Source organism: Watersipora subatra, chromosome 5 (assembly GCF_963576615.1).
Source record: "Watersipora subatra chromosome 5, tzWatSuba1.1, whole genome shotgun sequence".
Taxonomy (NCBI): domain Eukaryota; kingdom Metazoa; phylum Bryozoa; class Gymnolaemata; order Cheilostomatida; family Watersiporidae; genus Watersipora; species Watersipora subatra.
In genome coordinates, this window is record NC_088712.1 from 56,993,839 (window position 1) to 57,015,315 (window position 21,477).

Below are 21,477 nucleotides of genomic sequence, written 5' to 3' on the forward strand. Positions count from 1 at the left end.
ACACACCAATCAAAGTAGAGAGCTACTAGAACTAGTGGTGGACTAATAATATTGTAACTTGGGGAATTTTCCTTTTTTCTGACAACCAAACTAACATCTTTTTCATCAAACGAGGCAAGAAACTTGAAAATAACTTGAGATAACAGAAATTTAACTTGATTTAGACAACTTCAAGAACTATAACAAAAGTGTCAGGAATAATTGGATGAGTTTTAAGTTTGCAAACAGGATAACTACAGAAAGCAACTTGAAATGTCAGAACTTTAGCTCGCCGAAACAAAGTTAAAAAGTTGTGCTCCCCTTACATAGTAGTAGACAACTTCAAGAATTATAACAAAAATACCAGATATGATTAAAACGCTTCATCTGTAAACAAAACAAATGCAGCAAGTTGCTGATTTTGACCCTACAAATGTAAAAACAGGAAGAACCTGCATTACTTTAACTGTTTTCTTCTGTGTACACGCCAATCTTGTTGTTTGCGATAAAAGAGATGGCGGAACACAGAATTAGTAACATCTTCACTGCAAGCTTTTCACTTTTACTCATTCTAAATGATCTATAATGTTTAACTTTTTCGCTATTGTAAGCCGATGTATCAACTTATCAAAAGGGTTTCACTTTTCTTTTTATTACGAAACCTACACATTAACTAAACCAATCAAATTTTGTTTCCAGCGAAACAACCTGGTTGCCAATCACGTGCAACCGATCAAAAATCTTTTTGCTAAGCAATTCTAATTCTAATCATTTTTCAAAATGGGAAAACCAAATCGCTATCATCATGGCAATAATAAACTCACCGCGTTCTTTCAATGCAAAAAAAGAGTCAGAAATTTTGTGAGAGTCAGATTCATTAAACGATTTTATGCTTATCTTGCAGAAAATTTTGTTCAAAATAGGATGCATTTTACAGTAAAACGATATCTACATTGATTCTCAAGATATTGCATAAATACTAGCGATATATCGATTTTTCGAAAATCCATTTGAATTAATTCGGTCAGAATAATCATTCGGTCAAAATTTAATGTGGTAGTAAAAGAGTTAAAATTCTGATAACTAGATGTATGAACTTCTGAAGCAACTAAAATATACACAACCTGGCAAGCTCATCACTAGCTCCTCAGCAGCCTTATCCGGATCAACGTCAGCACTTCCTTGAGAGAGGTCAGTTGATTTGTGCTCCGAGTCATCTGAAACGTCTGAAGGAGCGAGAAGAGAAAAATTAACTCCCAAGTCAAGTTTATCTCCACTTGGCACATCTGTATACGACAGACAATCCAACTGCATCCCTTTGTTTATCCTAAAAATAAGTGTTATTATTATTATTATTATTATTATTCATGTATAGACCATCACAGAGCATCTTGTAGCAAAGTGTAAGCTATTTAGCTGTACAGTGGACCCTCTGAAGTACAGTGGACCCTCTGAAGTACAGTGGACCCTCTGAAGTACAGGGATCCTAACCTACAATTTTAATTCGTTCCAGTGTTGGCACAGTAAAGTCAAAGTTTTGTGTATAGGGGTATAGAAACTCATAGTAATTATCTAATGAAAACACCCTCTGGCAAAAATCATCAAAATTTTACATACTGCTGTACATATTAAAAACTAGTAAAAAATAATGTAACTAGTAACTATACTAATAACTTAGTAACTATAGTTACCTAGAGTAACTATACTGTATTTAGCGTATTTAGTGGTTATGATCTGCAAAGAAATGTAACGTTACAATGCACTATGTGCAGTACGTACCGCAGGAAGCTTTCACTTTCAATTCAGACATAACATAAACATTGAATTAACTTAAATGAACTTGGCTTACTAAACGCATGTTCAAAGCTAAGTTCTAGTATGTATTTTGAACTATTTTACAAAACTTCAACTTTACTATCAGGTAAAATTTTATTACCTTTTTGTTTCCGGTTTAATTTTCACTATAACTAATGATGACTAACGCTAAACTGAGAGAGATCAAACATTGTATATCTTTCATGCCTTATGGGAGGGACTTTGGCAAATAGCATATCAGTATATTCGTTATTCCGATGTATTCAGCACACCGATGGCCAAATTAAAATTTTACAAAAAAATTTTTGTTGATAGTGTATGGCAAAAAATATTTGGTATGTAGAGGACAAAAAAACATCGTGTTCTACATCGTAAGGCGAAAACTCGTACAACAGGGTCATCGTAACCCGAAGGCACACTGTAAGTAGAATCTGCTTCGACCTAGCATTATAATTATCTGTCATGGTGGGTAACCATAACAATGTAGCGTGTAGACTAGATGGGAAAATGTAAAACAATTGGTGCCAATAGAAGTGCTTTTGTCTCGCTTTCAAGCGAGACAAAAGCACTGGCTAACCGTCAGCATGGACTTCATAATTAAATAAGTCTGTTTCGCCAACAAATGACCTCTATATCTCACAGCTTGACGTCTACATCACAAGTTTTTTTCTCTAAAATTTGATTTTTGTTTTTCTAACATCAATACGGTTCATGAAAAACGAAAATTCCTGATAATAATGGTATAAATAGATGTAATTTTAACCGGTGTCAGTCAACATTTAAACAGACAGCTCTGCCTGATGAGTCACAAAACAATTCCATAGTTAATCAGTATCTACTCAATCCTGAATGAGCTGTCATCTAATGCTGATGTAATTTACTAATTTCAATGAGAAGTAAACTCCATACTATATGAGTTATGCATCTCTTCCACTTTTTGAGCAGCAAATTCAAAACCATCGCACAAAAGGTCTCTAAATGAATGTTTTACTGACATGTTGACAGTCACAACTACATATCAATCTTTGTGTAGGGAACGCCAAGTACAAAGAGAGCCCTTAGCCTCATCTAGACTTATTAAGCACTAGCGGGCATTCAACTAGTATATATACATATACTAGATGAATGCCCACTAATATATGTAGGCCCTATATATACTAGTGGGCATTCAGCTAGTATAATGTATGTATATATACTAGCTGAATGCCCACTAGTATATGTATATATACTAGCGAACATTCATCTAGTATATATACATATACTAGCGAACATTCATCTAATATATATACATATACTAGCTGAATGCCCAGTAGTATATATACATATACTAGTGGGCATTCAGCTAGTATATATACATATACTAGTAAATGCCTGCTAGTATATGTTTATATACTGGCAGCAAGCCTGGCAATACATAGGATTCTTCCACTTTCAACACAAAATGTTTCATGAGAAAATTCCATGACTGGTTTTATTGAGGGCATTTATCGTTAATTCATGCAAAGATGGATTTTCAAGTTTTTAATCAGATAGACTGTGCTCCATTTATATGGAAAATAAAAGTTCTAAGATTGCATATTGCGCCTGACATCATAACTCTATAATCCCATGGCTCTTATAACTCCTTCCTCACTCAAGAATTTGTTAACAGCATGAAACCTCTCTCTTATGATACACTTGTGATTTACCTTTGGATGCGAGCGAGTGGTACAAGTGACGGAGTCTCGGTTTACCAAATTAAAGTTCATGAGTTCACGACCTTTCAAGAGTTCACGTGCTTTTACAAAGCACTTTAAAGGTGGGCTTACAACAAAATTCACATTACAGTTATTTGATATCAAAAGATTCACCATGTCTTACTCTGTTGTGTTGTAGGTGTCAAATATGTGGGAATATGATTACAAGCTTTTAAAAGCTAAAAAAGGAACAGTTAATCGCAGCCACACGAGACCGCCATAGTTTGGATTCTCTTTCCAAAACGGCTCAAACGTGACGTAGTTGTGGTAGATGGTTTCTGTTTACACTTTCATGCAACCTTATTCGTCAAAATATTTTCACAAATATACTTCACGCATTCAATAAAACTATGTCTATTGATCTTATGCATCTATTTTATCGTCATTGGAATGCTGTCACTTTTAGAACTGATATCTTATAACTTACCGTAAAAGTCGTTAAACTTTTTAACCTTACCTCGAAGGAGTGCATATCATTGTCTGATAATCATGACGAGCCTGTTGGTCAACTGTCATAATCGAAAAGTGCTGCAAAAATTATTTTCGAAATATTGGGTCACATGATCAGATTACGACTTGACGATTAGTTCAAGCCGAAACAAAACTGTAAAGTAGTGAGCATCTATATTTGATACGGGGGTCTTCGGTAAAACCCGAAGTGTTTGTCATAAACTAGTGCTATGAGAAGTTTTATATAGAGCCTTTCATTGGCCTTTCAATTCACGTGAGAACATCACGTGACAAGACAATAACCAAACTATCATGACTACGTCAGAGAATCAAAGAGATTCCAATCTACAGCGGCTTTTCGTTTTTGAGCTTTCAAAAGCTTGTAATCACATTTCCACATATTTGGCACCTACAACACAACAGAGTAAGACATGGTGAATCTTTTGATGCCAAATAACTGTAATGAGAATTTTGTTGCAAGCCAACCTTTAAAGATGAACATATGCAAGAGTTCAGTAGATTTTATCAGAAAGTATCAGTATTTTTCTATCATTTGTGATTGTTTTTGATGTTTGAGGTGATCTGACTGTCAGGATGTTTTAAGATTTAAATTGATCAAACTTGATAACAGTTAAACCTCTCAGATCAAGTGAGAATGTGATTATGCTGTCTATAGTTGCAAAGAGACTGACAGAATAGAGACGCATAATGTAGCAACTTGAATGCAATAGCCGATATCAACTATAGCAACTATAGCGAATAGCGATGTCATTTCGAACACATTTTTATCTGAGCATTTTAACTGCGATCAAGTCTTGTCGATTTTAATCTTAAAACATCCTGGCAGTCAGATGACTTCAAACATCACAAACAATCGCAAATGATAGAAAAATACCAATAATTTCTAATAAAATCTACAAAAGTGTCGTGCGAGTTCATCTTGAATTTCCGCCTGGATACTTTCATCAGTTTATGGTTTTAAGCAAGATTAGAAAATCAGAGTTTTATATATTTAATAAGGCCTAGACTACAACACCTGCAGAGCAGCTCATGACTGAGCATAAGGCAGTTCAGTCTGTATATAATTGTAGGAACACAGACTAGCTTTCTCCAAGTGCTAGCGGAGAAAGGATGAATATCACACAGTTCAGGTATGAGGATTTGTTGCTCCCTTCTTGTTAAAAGCTTAGTCTTCTTGCCAGTAGAGGAGGGCAGAGGCATACCTTTATGGTTGATGAATCTCGGTGTCATCAAATTTAGCCTACGAGCAAAGAGGTATAAATGACCAAAGAACTAACAAACTGCTCAGATTTTATCATAAACTAGCTGTATTAGTATTAATACTAGTATTAAAAATCAGCTTATAAACAATGAGAGGTAACGAGAGTTGCCTGCCACTTGCTATTAGCCTTGCCACATTGCCAATGGATAATTTGAGTACGCTTACTAATATGAGCTACTGCTTCTCATGACGTTACGCCACAACTTTGCATCGTGACGGAAATCATTAGCGTATTTGCTTCCATAGAGTGACATATATTGCCTAATGAATACCTCAAGCTCGTGTGGCTGAATTGGTGAGGCGCCGGACTGGTGAACCGGAGGGTCCGAGCTCAAATCTTCTACAATACGGATTCTATAATCCAAGATTTTAATACCTATAGCTGGAATGACACACCAACTTTGAGAAATCAGTATATTTATAGAAGCTCGACTCAAACACTCCAGACACATATGCTCTTAAGATAAACAAAGCTTGGGAAGTCCAAGAGCACTCTTTGCTCCCCCTCTCATCTTCAATTCTCAGTCATTGCATGCAGATTCTGGTTTCCAAAATCCTTACTGTATTTAGTACTTTTTGTAATAAATCTAATGTGTTGTTTTACTGCCATTATATATCAAAATATAACATATAAACCATTGCTACAAAGATCAATACATTGTCCAACCTAGACTTTACTGTTAATAGAGTACTGATGAGAAACTCAGTGTGTTTGTACGGGTGTTTTATGTATTTTAAATTTTTTAAACTATAAAATATTGCTAAAATATATTTTAAAATTTTATGTGTTTTATATTTTAAATTCATTGTGTTATATATTAATACTAGCTGTGCTAGCCGGCGTTGCCCGGGTAATAGAAAAGTCTTTGAACAGAAAACTGATTTGTATTTATCATATAACAACATTTGCCATTCTAACTTTCAAACTACATATCATGAGAAAAGTATTTTGTCTTATATACAATGAGAAGTAATGAGAGTTGCTGGCTATTAGCCAATACGTTTAATAATGTGAGCTTCTCGTGACGTTATGCTATGACTCGCGTCGCACGCCAAGCTGTTAGTTATTTGCTCTAATATAATGACTTATATTGGCAACCTAGCAATTCAATCTCTGTAGTCTAGTGGGTAGGGCGCCGGACTGATCAACGGCAGGGTCCGTGATCGAATCTCCTATGGTACAGAATCTTTATTCCAAAATTTTAAGATCTATAACCGACCAATCAAACCTACTAATACAAATACGACCAACTTTGAGAAATATATAGATTGTATATTGCCATCGGTCGTAATATACAGGTAATCTAGAAATGCTTGAAAAACTATTTTTTATCTTGGAATGAATCGTCGTTACTTACAAAGTTTTGAAATTTGTAATTCAAACAACCCCCTTTTAAAAGAGCCTTGTGAGATGTTTTGTGATCAACAACTGAGATGAGACAGTAATTATCCGCCATAACTTATCAGATATTGTGCTAGCACCATTCTCACATCTAAATTATATCTTTCTCATGCTCATAATAACATAACAAACATATCAACATGAAAAACCCTATTAAGAATGGGTGAAGTTGTGTTCTCTTATTGAAGCTGTGCACCATTATTGAAATGTTAAAAGCATGGCAGCCGTTAATGAGTTTTAGGTGAGGAAAAGATGGATATGGACGAAATGCTGAATAATGAAGTGACGTTTACAAAGTTTATGCCTTGCAAAAGTGTTTTTTATAAGAAAATTATTTGTTTTTGCGAGAGCATTCATTCGTGTAGGTGTGTGTTCGGTGTTTGTACACAAGAATTCTCTGAAAATACTGAGTTTGCTACGAAAAGCGATTCAAACTAACAAACACTTGGCTCACAAAAACCGAGTCGATTTAGAGCTACCTTGGTGATTTCTGGTTGACAAACTCAAACAAACCACAGACTGACCTCACAGAAGTCCGGTCGACGTCGAGCAGAGGTTGTGAAGAGTTGGTAATCTCGAGACCATACTTTGAGGTATAGTATGTGTAAAAGCTTTTATAAAGGTCTGGCGATGGAAAGGGAGACTGAGGGCTGAGGTCTCTTCGAATAGAAGCAACATAAAAGAACTCGGGCTGATCTACAACATATTAATGCAAGAGGAGATAATTCCAGCTTGATAAAATGTGAAATAAAAAATGTATTCATAGACGCCATTCACCAAGAGTCTACAACTAAGTTTTATAGGAGAAGATTTGAGAATGATGCCAGCATGATATCTGATAAGTTCTGATGGATAATTACTGTCTCACCTTAGTTTATGACCACAATATGTCTCAAAAGGCTCATTCGTCTAAAGGAAATTGTTTGAATTCCACAATAATTTTTATCACAAATAATGTAAATAATTACAATTCATTCTAAAACTAGAAAATTGCTTTAAATCATTTCTACATTAACTGTATGTTTCAAGAGCGGACAATATACGATATTATTATATCACACCTACTGAATTCAAAATATATAACACATTTGAAATACAAAATTTTAAAGTATGTTTTAAAAATATTTGAAAATTAAAAATTTTATCAACTCTGGCAAATTTTACTTTACAGTTGAGATTTTTTTCCAATTGTATTAGTAGTTGTTGAATGATCACCAATAGACTTAAGTCATTCACCTCGGAAAGCTTTTATAACGGTTCGCATATACCGTTCATTTTGTCAGAACCTGCCTCAGAACCTATACAAAACATTGATCATGGATCACACAATTAATTGATCAACCCAAAAATTAGCCAAAATAAATTTAGGATATTGGGTTATTACTTTGCCAAGGAAACGAGCCAGTTAATCTTTCTTATTACTCTGAACTCACATCAGATTATCGCAGTTTCCAATTCTTTTATTTTTACTATAAATTAGTCACGATACATTCAGAATGGATAAAAAGAAAAACTGTAAACAGAAACTAAATGTACCTCAGAAACTAAATGTACCTCTACTAATGAAATTCTTTAAAGTTTGGGCTCAGAAATTTCTGATACTTGTATTTTAAAATTAGAGCATGAGGTCTACATTCTGGTCAAACTGCAAAACATTTTTCTTCTGAAGTCAGTTTTATTACACTATAAAAATATTAAACATGCCTCTAGTTTCTCAAATGCATTTATTGTTGCGCAGAATTTCCTGCTGATTTAAAAAAGCTGTAGATTAAAGCGCTACAATAAAAACTCTAGATTTTATAGCAAAAATATCGAGGGTACGTCAGCAAAAATTTTTCAGTATTAATTCTATCAGAGCGAGCAAAGAATCCTGTACAGAAAGAGCTGAATTCGCAAGAAAACTATTTTGGAAGGATCTTACAAAACTTGAACACTATATTACAATAAAATATTAAATAAAATAATTAATTTAAATTAAATTACAATAAAATACATCTATTGAAAAGCTTCTTGAAATGTAATAAATTAAATTGAATAAATAAATGTAAGTTTTATATTTGATAGTTTGTGCCAAAAAAGATGTTTTTATTGACAGAAGTTGCTAATGAACGACTTACAAATATCGCATACAATGACTAGAGCAACCACAAAAATGGTCAGCAAATGTTAAGCTCAAACAGCCAATTTTCAGAGCATGAAAGGTATCAGGAGTGCCCCAAACTTGTTAGGAGCAAGAGAGAATTCAGTCTAAATCAACGATAATCTAATTACTATTAAATAGCCATCAGTGTTGACATTGTATAACAAGCGTAGAAAGCACCTGCTGGGTAACGCCATCAACTATTTCTAGCCTAAATTGGTTCAAAGGTTATCTTATACTTAAACAATTTTCGGTGCTGTAGACTCTACCTTGGTTTCTGTAGGTGGGCATCACTACAGCGTCCCTAAAGTTTTCCTCCTTGAATACAAAATTCTTTGTGGCTCTGCTGAATAGCGGAGGGCGCTTAACCCAGTCCTCTATTTTCACCAAAGTCGTCTCTAGATAATCCCAAGCTATATTGTTCTCATCTGCCAAAGAGGTAATCACTCTGGATTAATAATGCCTCTATTTTATTACTTTCTTGAAACTGCTCAAAACCATTGACTGGTTTCATTGAGAAACCTGACACATAGTGCTGGTATATTAAATTTGCTTACAGAATGCTTTCAGCAGCATTCCGGCATAAACCACTTAGCTGTCTTTCAAATAAGTGTCTACCCTAGGGCAAATGCATAGCATCACAACTGGAAGCTATCGGCTCAAACCGAACCATATTACTAACATGAAAAATTTGCTTGAAGACAAGGGCAATAGGCAAGTCTGTAACTACAGTTTTTGCAATCAACAATTAAAATGTTTAGAAATAGCAAAACATCAATTATTCAACTACAAAGAAATTGTTTTCACCTTGTTATGAAAAATTTACCATGATTTTTGAGAACTTTTGAGAAGAGAAGACAACTCCATAAAACGATTGTGAAAGTGTAAGTAATGAAATACTACAAAAACATCTTTCTGACTCACAAAGGGTACAACACTAACTATTTAGAGATATACTGTACATGTATTCAACAGTTTGAACACCATTCATCAAATCGAGTAGTGTCAAATCAAACAAAAAAGAATTACCACGAGTGGGGTTCGAACCCACGCGGACATACGTCCATTGGATCTTAAGTCCAACGCCTTAACCACTCGGCCATCGTGGTTCACAGATTAATGCGTGTTACAGGATTGCTGGACTAATGTTCTTATTTTTGTTTAGCAATATAGTAATATATTTACCATGTCTTGCAAATATGAGGTACACATGGGTACATGAATATATGTTTTCGATTCACAGCACAACTTTTTCTCCAAGTCATCAAAAGTACAGCCTGTATTCAAATTTCAACATCCAAAATTACTTTGTTCCGATATTTTCTGTGCATGTCAAAACTGTTGTTTGAGCAAATATCTCATAAGAGTACAATGTATATATACTTGTATATATACATTGTATATATACAAGTATATATATTTACTTGTATATATATATTTGTTCCCCAACTCACACACCTAATAATAATGCAGTTAACTATATACATGGATCTCTCCCTTCTCATGTTTAATGGGGGACCAGCACGGGCAGTGAAAAGTTAAAAACAGCGAAGTAGTATCCTTGATATTTACATACAGTTTGAATGGTTTGTATGGCCAGCCTACAAACCAGGTTGGCCCAAGTTTGTAAGTTGTTAATCAGTTTGTGTAAGAACATATAGCCTATGATTAAAATCATCGGTTTATCGTGATGCTTTACCTGAAAGCAATAGTCTAGATTGCTCGCTCATTCGGCTTTTCTCTGATTATTAACCTGCTGCAAGGAAATCCTGCGGACGAGACGATTCTTAAAAATAACCTTCACCTATGAAGCCTCTGATCAACAACAAATTAGTCTAACAATGTGTGTTTTATGTATGTTGATCTAAGAGGCTCACAGGTGAATAGCTCAATTTTATATTAGTTCAGACAATTATTGAAGTGTGTTGACTTCGCCCCCTCCCTCTGTGTCAGGCGTGATAGAACTGATGCTATGAAACAATCTGTGAAGCGGGAAAGTAGCAAAAAATGAAGTGTAACAGAGCGAGGAATCAGTTTACCATTAAAATAACCGCATTGTATAAAACAGTATCAAATAGTGAATGACAAAAATAAATAAATACAGTAATAATTGATAGGTAAAGGTCTTCATGCAATGCATATGCTCAACAGTAAAGTGAGTGATAATATCCCACAACATGAGTTCCTCCAACTTACTCCAACTGACACTACACAGAGCTTAAATTAATTTGGTTTATATAATTTTATTATTATTTTTGCATCTTTATATTTAATATCTACTAGCTTCTTCACTTTTATTTACAAAACTGTAAACTTCTGCAAAACGTCAGACATTGCATGCTAAAAATGAAATGGTCTGCCCAGACAAATATTTGTTCAAAATTTTAGTTATATGCAAAAGAACTCCAATGTTGAGGTTTGACTGTATCTACTTGGATGGCACAAATAATAGAGGTTTGACTGTAATGGCTTAGATGGCACAAATGATAGAGGTTTGATCAAAAAGAGTCCATTTACACAGATTTTCAGCTAATAACTTGACATAAAATTTGTTAAGGCACATAAATTACATTATTTTTTTATTGTATATTTCAATACATCAAAGTCTTGGCTTTCGAGTGAGCTATTGTTTGACATGGTGAAACAGACATTGGTTGGTGTTTATAGGATTTCCCCAGAGCTCTACTGCAGAAATGTTTAGTGGCATAAGCTCGGAAATTGTGACGTCACCATTTTCATATGCGGTGTTGTGTGCTCTTACCGCCTATTTTATTGCTTACCGCTTATATTTATCAACTACGATAATGATGCAAGTGTCAGGCGAAGATAGGACAACTCCAGAGAACCAATGAAGATGACAAAGGAATCAATGTCATTAGTTCTCCATGTACAAACTATTTCTATGATAAATAACTCAGATTCCAAGCACCATACTATGTTTTCCCGATGATATTATGCACTAGCCTTCTCATTTTATTGTGCTGTTGAGGATCGACTGAGACTAATTAGTTTCAAGCATTGCGTGATCTCGCGAAAGTGCGATTGACATATAGTCCTAGAGCCACGCAACCACGGTCACAATTTAATCGATGTGATTTCATTACCTTTATCAACGACAGTACAGTTATTGAAGCATAATTAATTAACCCAGAACATGTGTTTGTATTGGGCAGGCGTTAGCACGATCCCGGGCATTGTTGATTATCTAGAATCCTAGTTTATTATTAGCGCTCTCTGGGTTTAACAGCACCGATTGTCACAGAAAAGCGCAGCCTTAATGGCAGCGAATGGGATCAACTACCTAAGGCTAAATAATAATTGTGACATCACATTTTGAGAACCTGAACCAAGTGTTTTTTTGCAGGACATACTTTAGACACCCTGTTTTTCATAGTTCTATTATTCTTTGTGTATTGAATATAGGCTCATTCGAAAGCCAAGACTCTGATGTATTGAAATATATAATAAAAAAATTATGCAATTTATGTGCTTTAATGAAATCTACAAGTTTATGACAAAGTGAAAATTCTCGACAGAGATTGGTGCGTTAAGCCCATCATATTTATGGCTATAATGTTACAGCATTACTGATGGCTCAGCATATTGTGATCTATTCTCTGAATTACAGCATTACTGATGGCTCAGCATATTGTGATCTATTCTCTGAATTACAGCATTACTGATGGCTCAGCATATTGTGATCTATTCTCTGAATTACAGCATTACTGATGGCTCAGCATATTGTGATCTATTCTCTGAATTACAGCATTACTGATGGCTCAGCATATTGTGATCTATTCTCTGAATTACAGCATTACTGATGGCTCAGCATATTGTGATCTATTCTCTGAATTACAGCATTACTGATGGCTCAGCATATTGTGATCTATTCTCTGAATTACAGCATTACTGATGGCTCAGCATATTGTGATCTATTCTCTGAATTACAGCATTACTGATGGCTCAGCATATTGTGATCTATTCTCTGAATTACAGCATTACTGATGGCTCAGCATATTGTGATCTATTCTCTGAATTACAGCAGTGTGTGAAATAAACTGGACTATTTTGTTGGAAAACTAAAATTCTGATTTACAAGATTGTTACTCATTGTGAATTTAGTGAATAGCCATAAATTATATATTAAATTAATCCTCATTTTGTTCTGATTTTAAATATGTAAACCAAACAGCCTGTAAAATTATGTTTGTGAATGATTATCCAAGCTAAATTCTGAACACTTCATTTCTTTAATGATGGACAAAAACAATCTGTACAGATATTATTACACCACATACATATTTATGAGCTTATTTCAAGTCATATACATGTATTTGACTTGAAATAATCAGAGCTTCTCTCTCTCCCCCCCCCCCTCCCTCCCCCTCTCCCTCCCTCTCCCCTCCCTCTCCCCCTCCCTCTCCCCCTCCCCCCTCCCCCTCCCCCTCCCCCTCCCCCTCCCCCTCCCCCTCCCCCTCCCCCTCCCCCTCCCCCTCCCCCTCCCTCTCCCTCTCTCTCTCTCTATGAGCAGCTGAAGATGAAGCACATGCCAACCTGTATTTATCGGTGCAACCAGTATGTTAAACTTGGATCTCTCTGTGTTGAGTTTCAGAGGGAACTTGTCAATCCGTAGCACATTGTGAAAGATGAATGAATGATAGCTCGTAATTTGGTCAAACTCAACTTGGCTTAGCCTGTACTCCTTGCAGTAAGTGATGGAAACAGACTCCTGCCCAGATCTTGTGAACACAGAAAATTCTGCTACCTGTAAATTGAACAAAAAGAAAGTGCTTGGTGTGGAAAAGCGCTATCACCAAAGTGAAAGTATAGCTAAAGAGAAAATACTATTAGCAAAGTAAAAGTCACCTTAGTGCAGTAAAACTACTGTGAGTGAAATAAAACTACTTCTAGCACAGTGAAAGCCTATTGACAAGGTGAACGCTTCATTATCGATGTAAAAGCGCAAATAATGAAGTGAAAGTGTAAATATATTGATAAGAGAAAGGAAAGCATCACCGTTGAGGCAAAAAGGACTTCTGATAAAGAGTAAGAATAACTTAATAAATAAAAGAGGCTACTAATGAAGTGAAAGTACAACTAATGAAGTGAAAGTACAAATAATGAAGTGAAACTACTAATGAAGTGAACATGCCAAAAATGAAATGAAAGTACAGCTAATGAAATGAAAGTACAACTAATGAAATGAAAGTACAACTAATGAAGCGAAAGTATAAATGATGAAGCGAAAGTACAAATAATGAAGTTAAAGTACAAATAATGAAGCTAAAGTATTAATGAAGTGAACATGCCAAGAATGAAATGAAAGTACAGCTAATGAAATGAAAGTGCAACTAATGAAGTGAAAGTACAAATAATGAAGTTAAAGTACAAATAATGAAGTGAAAGTATAAATAATGAAGTTAAAGTACAAATAATGAAGTGAAAGTACAAATAATGAAATGAAAGCACAAATAATGAAGTGAAAGTACAAATAATGAAATGAAAGTACAACTAATGAAGTGAAAGTACAAATAATGAAGTGAAAGTACAAATAATGAAGTGAAAGTACAAATAATGAAGTGAAAGTACAAATAATGAAATGAAAGTACAAATAATGAAGTGAGAGTACAACTAATGAAGTTAAAGTACAAATAATGAAGTGAAAGAACAAATAATGAAATGAAAGTACAAATAATGAAGTGAGAGTACAAATAATGAAGTGAAAGTACAAATAATGAAATGAAAGTACAACTAATGAAGTGAAAGTACAAATAATGAAGTGAAAGTACAAATAATGAAGTGAAAGTACAAATAATGAAGTGAAAGTACAAATAATGAAATGAAAGTACAAATAATGAAGTGAAAGTACAAATAATGAAGTGAAAGTACAAATAATGAAGTGAAAGTACAAATAATGAAATGAAAGCACAAATAATGAAGTGAGAGTACAAATAATGAAGTGAAAGTACAAATAATGAAATGAAAGTACAAATAATGAAGTGAGAGTACAACTAATGAAGTGAAAGTACAACTAATGAAGTTAAAGTACAAATAATGAAGTTAAAGTACAAATGGGTTGCGGTCACAGAAATCATGGTTAAGTCGCAAATCACGAAGTTGAGTTATTCGACTTTGAAGTTGCACTAACTGAATTTATAATATTGGTAACGATTTTTGTAACACGTGCATCTGGACCAATCAAAGAGGGATCTTTCTGAATCTGAAGTCAGTTTAACCAATAGAAGTTTTTAACCCTTGGAAAAAAAAACCTTAAAACCGTTGCTATGCTAAACAGGAAGTACTGAAAAATGGCGCCCAATAAAAGTAATCGTTTCTTTTTTGCCAATTTTAAAGATAATTCTGACATTTTGGACACTTATAATGAGTAGTTTGGTATTCCAACTGATGTCAAAAGCAGTGAAAGTAAAGGGAATGACGATGATATTTTCCTAACGATTCTCATAAGATGATTACAATATTTAATTATAAGAATAATTATTCGATTTTATAAGATTATTATCAGATTTAATTATAAGAATAATTATTCGAATTTACAAGATCAAGGTACAGTGACTGTATATAGTGACCGATTTTGTGCAATATGTTACTGTTGTTATTTTTCTAAAGATTTTGTTGATGATACTACGGCTGTGCCCAATATCGCGGTACTGCCAAGCCGTTTGTAATATCTGCAAAATTAAGTTAAACATTTTCTTCTAGATATACAGCTATTTCTATGACAACCAGCTAAAATCTGTTAAGATTTTTAAATTCAGCATAATTTTTTGGATATAAATACGGAAACCTAAATAAATATCACAACTTCTTGATATTGGTTGCTATGACGTTTTGAAATGTAAACAAAATTGTGCATTGGTTTTTGTTTCTCAAACTTCAACACCAGTTTTCTCAGAACAATGTTTTCGCACAAATGGTAAACGTGCATTCAGTTTATTGACCATAAAATCTGCTGTAATTAAGCTAGAATCAAAATTTTTTTTGCAAAATAACTGAGAATTTTTTCCTTCTGTTAGTGTAGATAACTCCAAATCTTACAATCCCGACTTAACCATGGTTTCTGTGATCATGACCCAAATAATAAAGTGAAAGTACAAAAAATGAAGTGAAAGCACAAATAATGAAGTGAAAGTACAAATAATAAAGTGAAAGCACAAATAATGAAGTGAAAGTATAAAGTATGAGGTGAAAGTACAAATAAGGAAGTGAAAGTACAAACAATGAAGTGAAAGTACTAATGAAGTGAATGCGTCACGAATGAAATGAAACAATCACCACCTGTAACAACTTAGAAACACACAAGCACAGTCAGAGTTCAGCAGTTACTAAAATAAATAGCCAGGAATATTGCTCTATAATTCTTTTTCTAGAAAAGAGGTTCTTCATTTCGGGAATTCCCACAACACTGACAGAAAATGGGAAAATATTTTTTGCAACCCACTGTCAGAGGTAAACCTAAGTTGATGATTTTAAAAGGCGGCAAGCACTTTTTGAAAAACTGAAAAAAATCTAAAAAGCACCTGCAACTATTACAAAGCTTGATGTCAAGTGCAAATAGAAGCTCTCCTCTCATTCCAAAAATCTAATTTGTAGTTTGTGTTAGCACTTTCCGCTAATAACCGTAAAAAAATTCAGTTTTGCTGGAAGTGACTTGTAGTCCAAACTAATATAGTACACCAGATACAAGTTTAAAAACATTCCACATTCTGTAGACTTGATAAGTTTATCACCTCTGGAAGCCTAGAGCTGACGAGGAAGCCGATTGTATAAGGATGCTGCTCGGTGACAAAAACATTGCGTCCTTTGTTGTGCTTCTGTTGGTCCATAGCGATGGAGAGAGATTGCTTGGCGATGTAAAGATGGCAGGCGCTGCCGGGTTGTAATGGCTCATGGAATATGCCAGCTACCTATAAATCCGGACAACCGCAACAATGTAATAATGACTAAAACTATGGCCTCCTCTTGTCATTGAGATGCTATATTGACAATTGGTAAATTTGTTTAGCAGTAGTGAAGCAAAGGCACAACGTCGGAAAAGATTTAGGTGGTAACAGAAAATGTGATTGCTTGAAAGCCATTGAATGGGGATGCTGTATCCGTTCATAAAAACGGGACAACAAAGGCAGTAAAAAGCTGTTTAAAAATGGATCACTCATCTGTTCCCATGAAACTGATAAAGATAAGAAACTGGTCATACAAAACATTACTTTGGACCGACAATATTTACTAAGCAGACAAAAATTCAAATTTTTAATATAAATTTCACCCGCTGCCACTTTAAGGGTGAATATCAGCCAGAAATGCATGAAGTCAGCCTGTAAGCTAAAAATCTAGTGCTGCTAGTAACCAGGTGGCTAATAGACGAATCATAGCCTGTTATGTGCGCCTATCAGAAGACATGTTACAAGTGACCATTAAAACCATTTGTTGATAGGAGTGGCAAGTGCTTGCGATGACAATCTGAGAAACAACAATGCGATAAGATATACGGTAGTTGGAAAAAAGTATATTGTTAGGGTGCAGTCAAACGATTGGTCGCAATAAGCACCCTGGGCATGCGCTATGAAATAAACTGTATGCTACCCAGGCATGAGCAAGAGGTGTGACAATAACAGATGCCCTTACAATATCCCAGCCATCCACGGATGGCATAACTGCACTTTTGCTGTATGCGAGCGCAGCCAGAGGTAAACAGAACCAGAGGTAAACAGATATCAGAGGTCTACTAACCATTTTCTGATAAGACTGTTTTCTTTTAGAGCTGCCAGGCATCCCCTTAGAATGTATGTTTCTGCGTTCACTTTCCCACTCCGCATCCTGCTTAGCAGACCGAAGATATTCCTTTCCAATTGGAGCTAAGTTTGCATCTAACTCTCCTGACCATGTGAAAATACATGACATAGATAATGTGTGAAGGAGGCTTAAACACTACAACATCGCTACAAAATCTGACAATTCAGATTTCGAAATAATTGTTTTCAGGAAAAGGTTAATTACATCAAAGCATCTGTGCTGCTTTCTAAATGAACTAACCAATCTATGCTAAGTTTAAACGAAACTGTCTATTCTTTACTATAAGAAGCGTTAGGAAAATGATCGCATCGTACGGGAATCAAACCCGGATATTCACATTCCCAGCTAAGCACACTACCATCTTCACCACTTGACCACATTTCAGCATCTAAGAATAATTGTGCGCATAATTATTACACATATCGTAAACTCCGGTGTACAAGCCAATCAGGTGTATAGGTCAAGGGCTAAAGTTTGGTTTAAAAATCCTGACTTTTACATGTACCTGCCGTATAAGTCGACGCTTTCTCTGCTTCAAATCGTTTGATCACTAATAGTTCAGTCAGCATCAGAGGCGGGCGATGCCTAGTTGAGGAAACGGCATTCAAAAACGTCATCAGAAAAAATGCCCATCTTTTTATGCCGTCTGCAGTACGTATAACAATTAACAAAGGAACGAGAGATGAAAGTTTCAGTAAAGACCACAAGGCACGAAAAACAATTCTTCAGCATCGTATTAGCTCGACTCGCCAAAAGAATGAAACTGCTACCTTTGATAATATTTGCGTTTTTAATATAAAAGCCATGCCGCAAAACATATTTCTGTCAGGAATCATGATTCATATACAAGAAAAAGGATGGAAGGGCTTGTGGGCAAATAATAAGAAAAAAGCATTAAATTTAAAAATAAACACGTTATCCCAGAAGAGAATCCCTGTGATGATAAATTGGATGGTGAAGAATGAGACTTCGTGTTTGATCCAATTCGTGTTGAGTAGGATTACTAGTATTTTACTATTTTATAAATAAATCCCAATTTGTATTATCATGTAATTTTGATTTGCAATGGTTTTTTGAAGTTGAACTTTACTAGAATTCGTGTCATGGCAAACGTGACCACCGCATAAATCGACGATAAATGTTCAAGCTTGAAATTTGGTGTCAGATTTTCGACTTAGACGCTGGAATTTAGGGTAGTTATTAAAGATGACAATCTCTCACGGCGATCACACTGCCTGGGTACTAGCATTTTATAACAAAAGGAGTCGTCTTACCATGCGTGTAGAGCTCTTTGCATGTCTCCAAGGCAGCGGCAGCAATGGCTGATTGCTCTGTCGGCATCGGACACCCCTACCATTGCATGAGAAGATAAGAGCAAGTAGTATTTTAACAATATGTGTGTCAGAAAAAATTCACACAAACCAGTGTAAAGGATTCTACCAGCCTTTACCCAGACACTATCTATAGTGCAAGGATTGCTGCATAAAATGCAAGAAAAGTTAAGATGGTTTCATTCAATTTATTCGAAGGAATTCCCATTAGTAGCATAGCTACGACTACTCTGCTCTCCTAGCAATAGCGCTCCTTATATATATGGATTGTCCCCCATACCGTATAATACAACCGATAGGAAACCATATAAGAAAAATAATTAATATGATCGCTAACAGGTTGGCTTAATTACGGCCAAACTGTAAACGTTAAAAATTATTAGCAATATAAACGTATAATAAAGACAGCAACAATATACAAAAAGTAATGCAAAATATATAAGAGTGATTATATGCGGATATGTAAGAATATATTGTCAGAAATAAGTTCGTGGCTTGGCATCCGCAACACCAGTATAAACAGTAAAAAAGTGAAAACATAAAATGACACACAAGTTCATTATGTTCAGGATATAAATATTTCCGTATCAAGGAATTGATCTCAGCATGAATGTATTTATGAAATGGAAACTGAGATGGCATCCAAATGGTTATCTCCTTTGAATATCAAGTGTTTATTTGAGATGATGAAAGTCTGGCCTCACCTAAGGTGGTGCTAGGGAGCCAGCTGAAACCCGATACTTCAATGCTAAATCTACCCTTGTGTAATAGCTGTTTTCATGTAGACAAGGGGTTAACCAAGTGCCTCCCTGATCTAAGTCTGATTTCAATGCATGCTCACAGTTTTGTTATGAAATATACAACCAATCAGCAATGGTCATGCTTACATCACATGACAAAGACGTTACAATAAAATTAATTGTCATTTACAAAATGCAATGCTTGGGTGCTGCATTAAACTTATGGCTACAATGATATCTGAAGAAAAAACTTGTTTAGTATTTAAAAAAAACGTTAAAAATTTGAAGTTGTTTGCTATCTATAATGATATCGATACTCGACATCTCCTTTTGCAGTGTCTAAAATCCTTGAGACTTACAGAAACTTCACCTATTAGAGAGCATGCGGAGCATTCCACACACAACTGAATACTACTACAGTGTTAGCAAAGTCAGCCCATCTTAAAACTAGCAGCAAAGATTTTGACATAAGAAGAATGAAAAGAAGTCAATGTTAGGGTCCTGAAAATACCTGGATAGCGTGCTTGAGCCTACAGTTGACGGGAAGGCATATGGTTGCTAGGTAACCACCATCAACACATTGGATGCTACTCGTGGCAGTGAGTCGTGTGTAAATATCACTGGGCAGCTTCGCGCAGTATCTATATATAAAGGAATCAAACATTGCCGAGGCAACACAACTCCATTGGCTGACTATCCTATTGGTTCAAGCATCATAATTCAAATCTTCAAGCTGATGTGATGGTGAACAAACTGGCTGAAACAGTTAACAGTAAACCTAACTTTTACCTATTGACTACGTATAATCATTATGACAGGAAATGTGGTCTACAAGAATGGCGAATAAATCTGAATTACTTGAAAGAACAAAATTTATGAACACTCAAAACTTGACAGAACAATATATCTGGACATTGAAAGCCCTACAGAACATCACACTAGAACTCTGGAATGTGCCTAGCAATACACCTAGACACTCAAACACTCATGCATAGTTAAATAGCACTGAAACACTGAAATCATTACATAACCACAGACCTGAACACTGAAACCATTACATAACAACAGACCTGAACACTGAAACCATTACATAACAACAGACCTGAACACTGAAACTATTACATAACAACAGACCTGAATGCTGAAACCATTACATAACAACAGACCTGAATACTGAAACCATTACATAACAACAGACATAAACACTGAAACTGTTACATAACAACAGGCTTGAACACTGAAACCATTACATAACAACAGACATGAACACCGAAACCATTACATAACAACATACTTGAACACTGAAACCATTACATAACAACAGACTTGAACACTGAAACCATTACATAACCACAGACCTGAACACGGAAACTGTTACATAACAACAGACCTGGACACTGAAACCATTACATAGCAATAGTCCTGAACAGGGAAACCATTACTTAACAACACACCTGAACACTGAAACTATTACATAACAAAAGAACTGATCGCTGAAACCATTACATAACAACAGACATGAACACCAAAACCATTACATAACAAGATACTTGAACACTGAAACCATTACATAACAACACACCTGAACACTGAAGTGTTACATAACAACACACCCGAACACTGAAACCTTTACACAACAACACACCTGAACCCTGAAACCATTACATAACAACACACCTGAACACTGAAATCATTACATAACAACGCACCTGAACACTGAAACCATTACATAACCACAGACCTGAACACGGAAACTGTTACATAACAACAGACCTGAACACTGAAACTGTT

At 35.1% G+C, this 21,477-nt stretch overlaps 1 protein-coding gene and 1 non-coding gene across 2 annotated transcripts in view; both read right to left on the reverse strand.

Moving 5' to 3' along the window:
- LOC137397036 (endoribonuclease Dicer-like) overlaps positions 1 to 21,477 on the reverse strand; it is a 133,853-nt gene that overhangs the window by 111,900 nt on the left and 476 nt on the right. Inside the window, exons 2-10 of the mRNA XM_068083318.1 lie at positions 20,198 to 20,327; positions 18,890 to 18,965; positions 17,553 to 17,698; positions 16,553 to 16,729; positions 13,359 to 13,569; positions 9,074 to 9,232; positions 7,189 to 7,360; positions 5,017 to 5,241; positions 1,104 to 1,306 (exon numbers count right to left, since the gene is read on the reverse strand). Of these exons, the coding sequence (XP_067939419.1) occupies positions 1,104 to 1,306; positions 5,017 to 5,241; positions 7,189 to 7,360; positions 9,074 to 9,232; positions 13,359 to 13,569; positions 16,553 to 16,729; positions 17,553 to 17,698; positions 18,890 to 18,965; positions 20,198 to 20,327 (1,499 nt within the window). The remainder of the gene's footprint in view (positions 1 to 1,103; positions 1,307 to 5,016; positions 5,242 to 7,188; positions 7,361 to 9,073; positions 9,233 to 13,358; positions 13,570 to 16,552; positions 16,730 to 17,552; positions 17,699 to 18,889; positions 18,966 to 20,197; positions 20,328 to 21,477) is intronic.
- Positions 9,831 to 9,913, reverse strand: Trnal-uaa (transfer RNA leucine (anticodon UAA)). Its single transcript has one exon. It is a non-coding gene; the product is annotated as a tRNA-Leu (tRNA).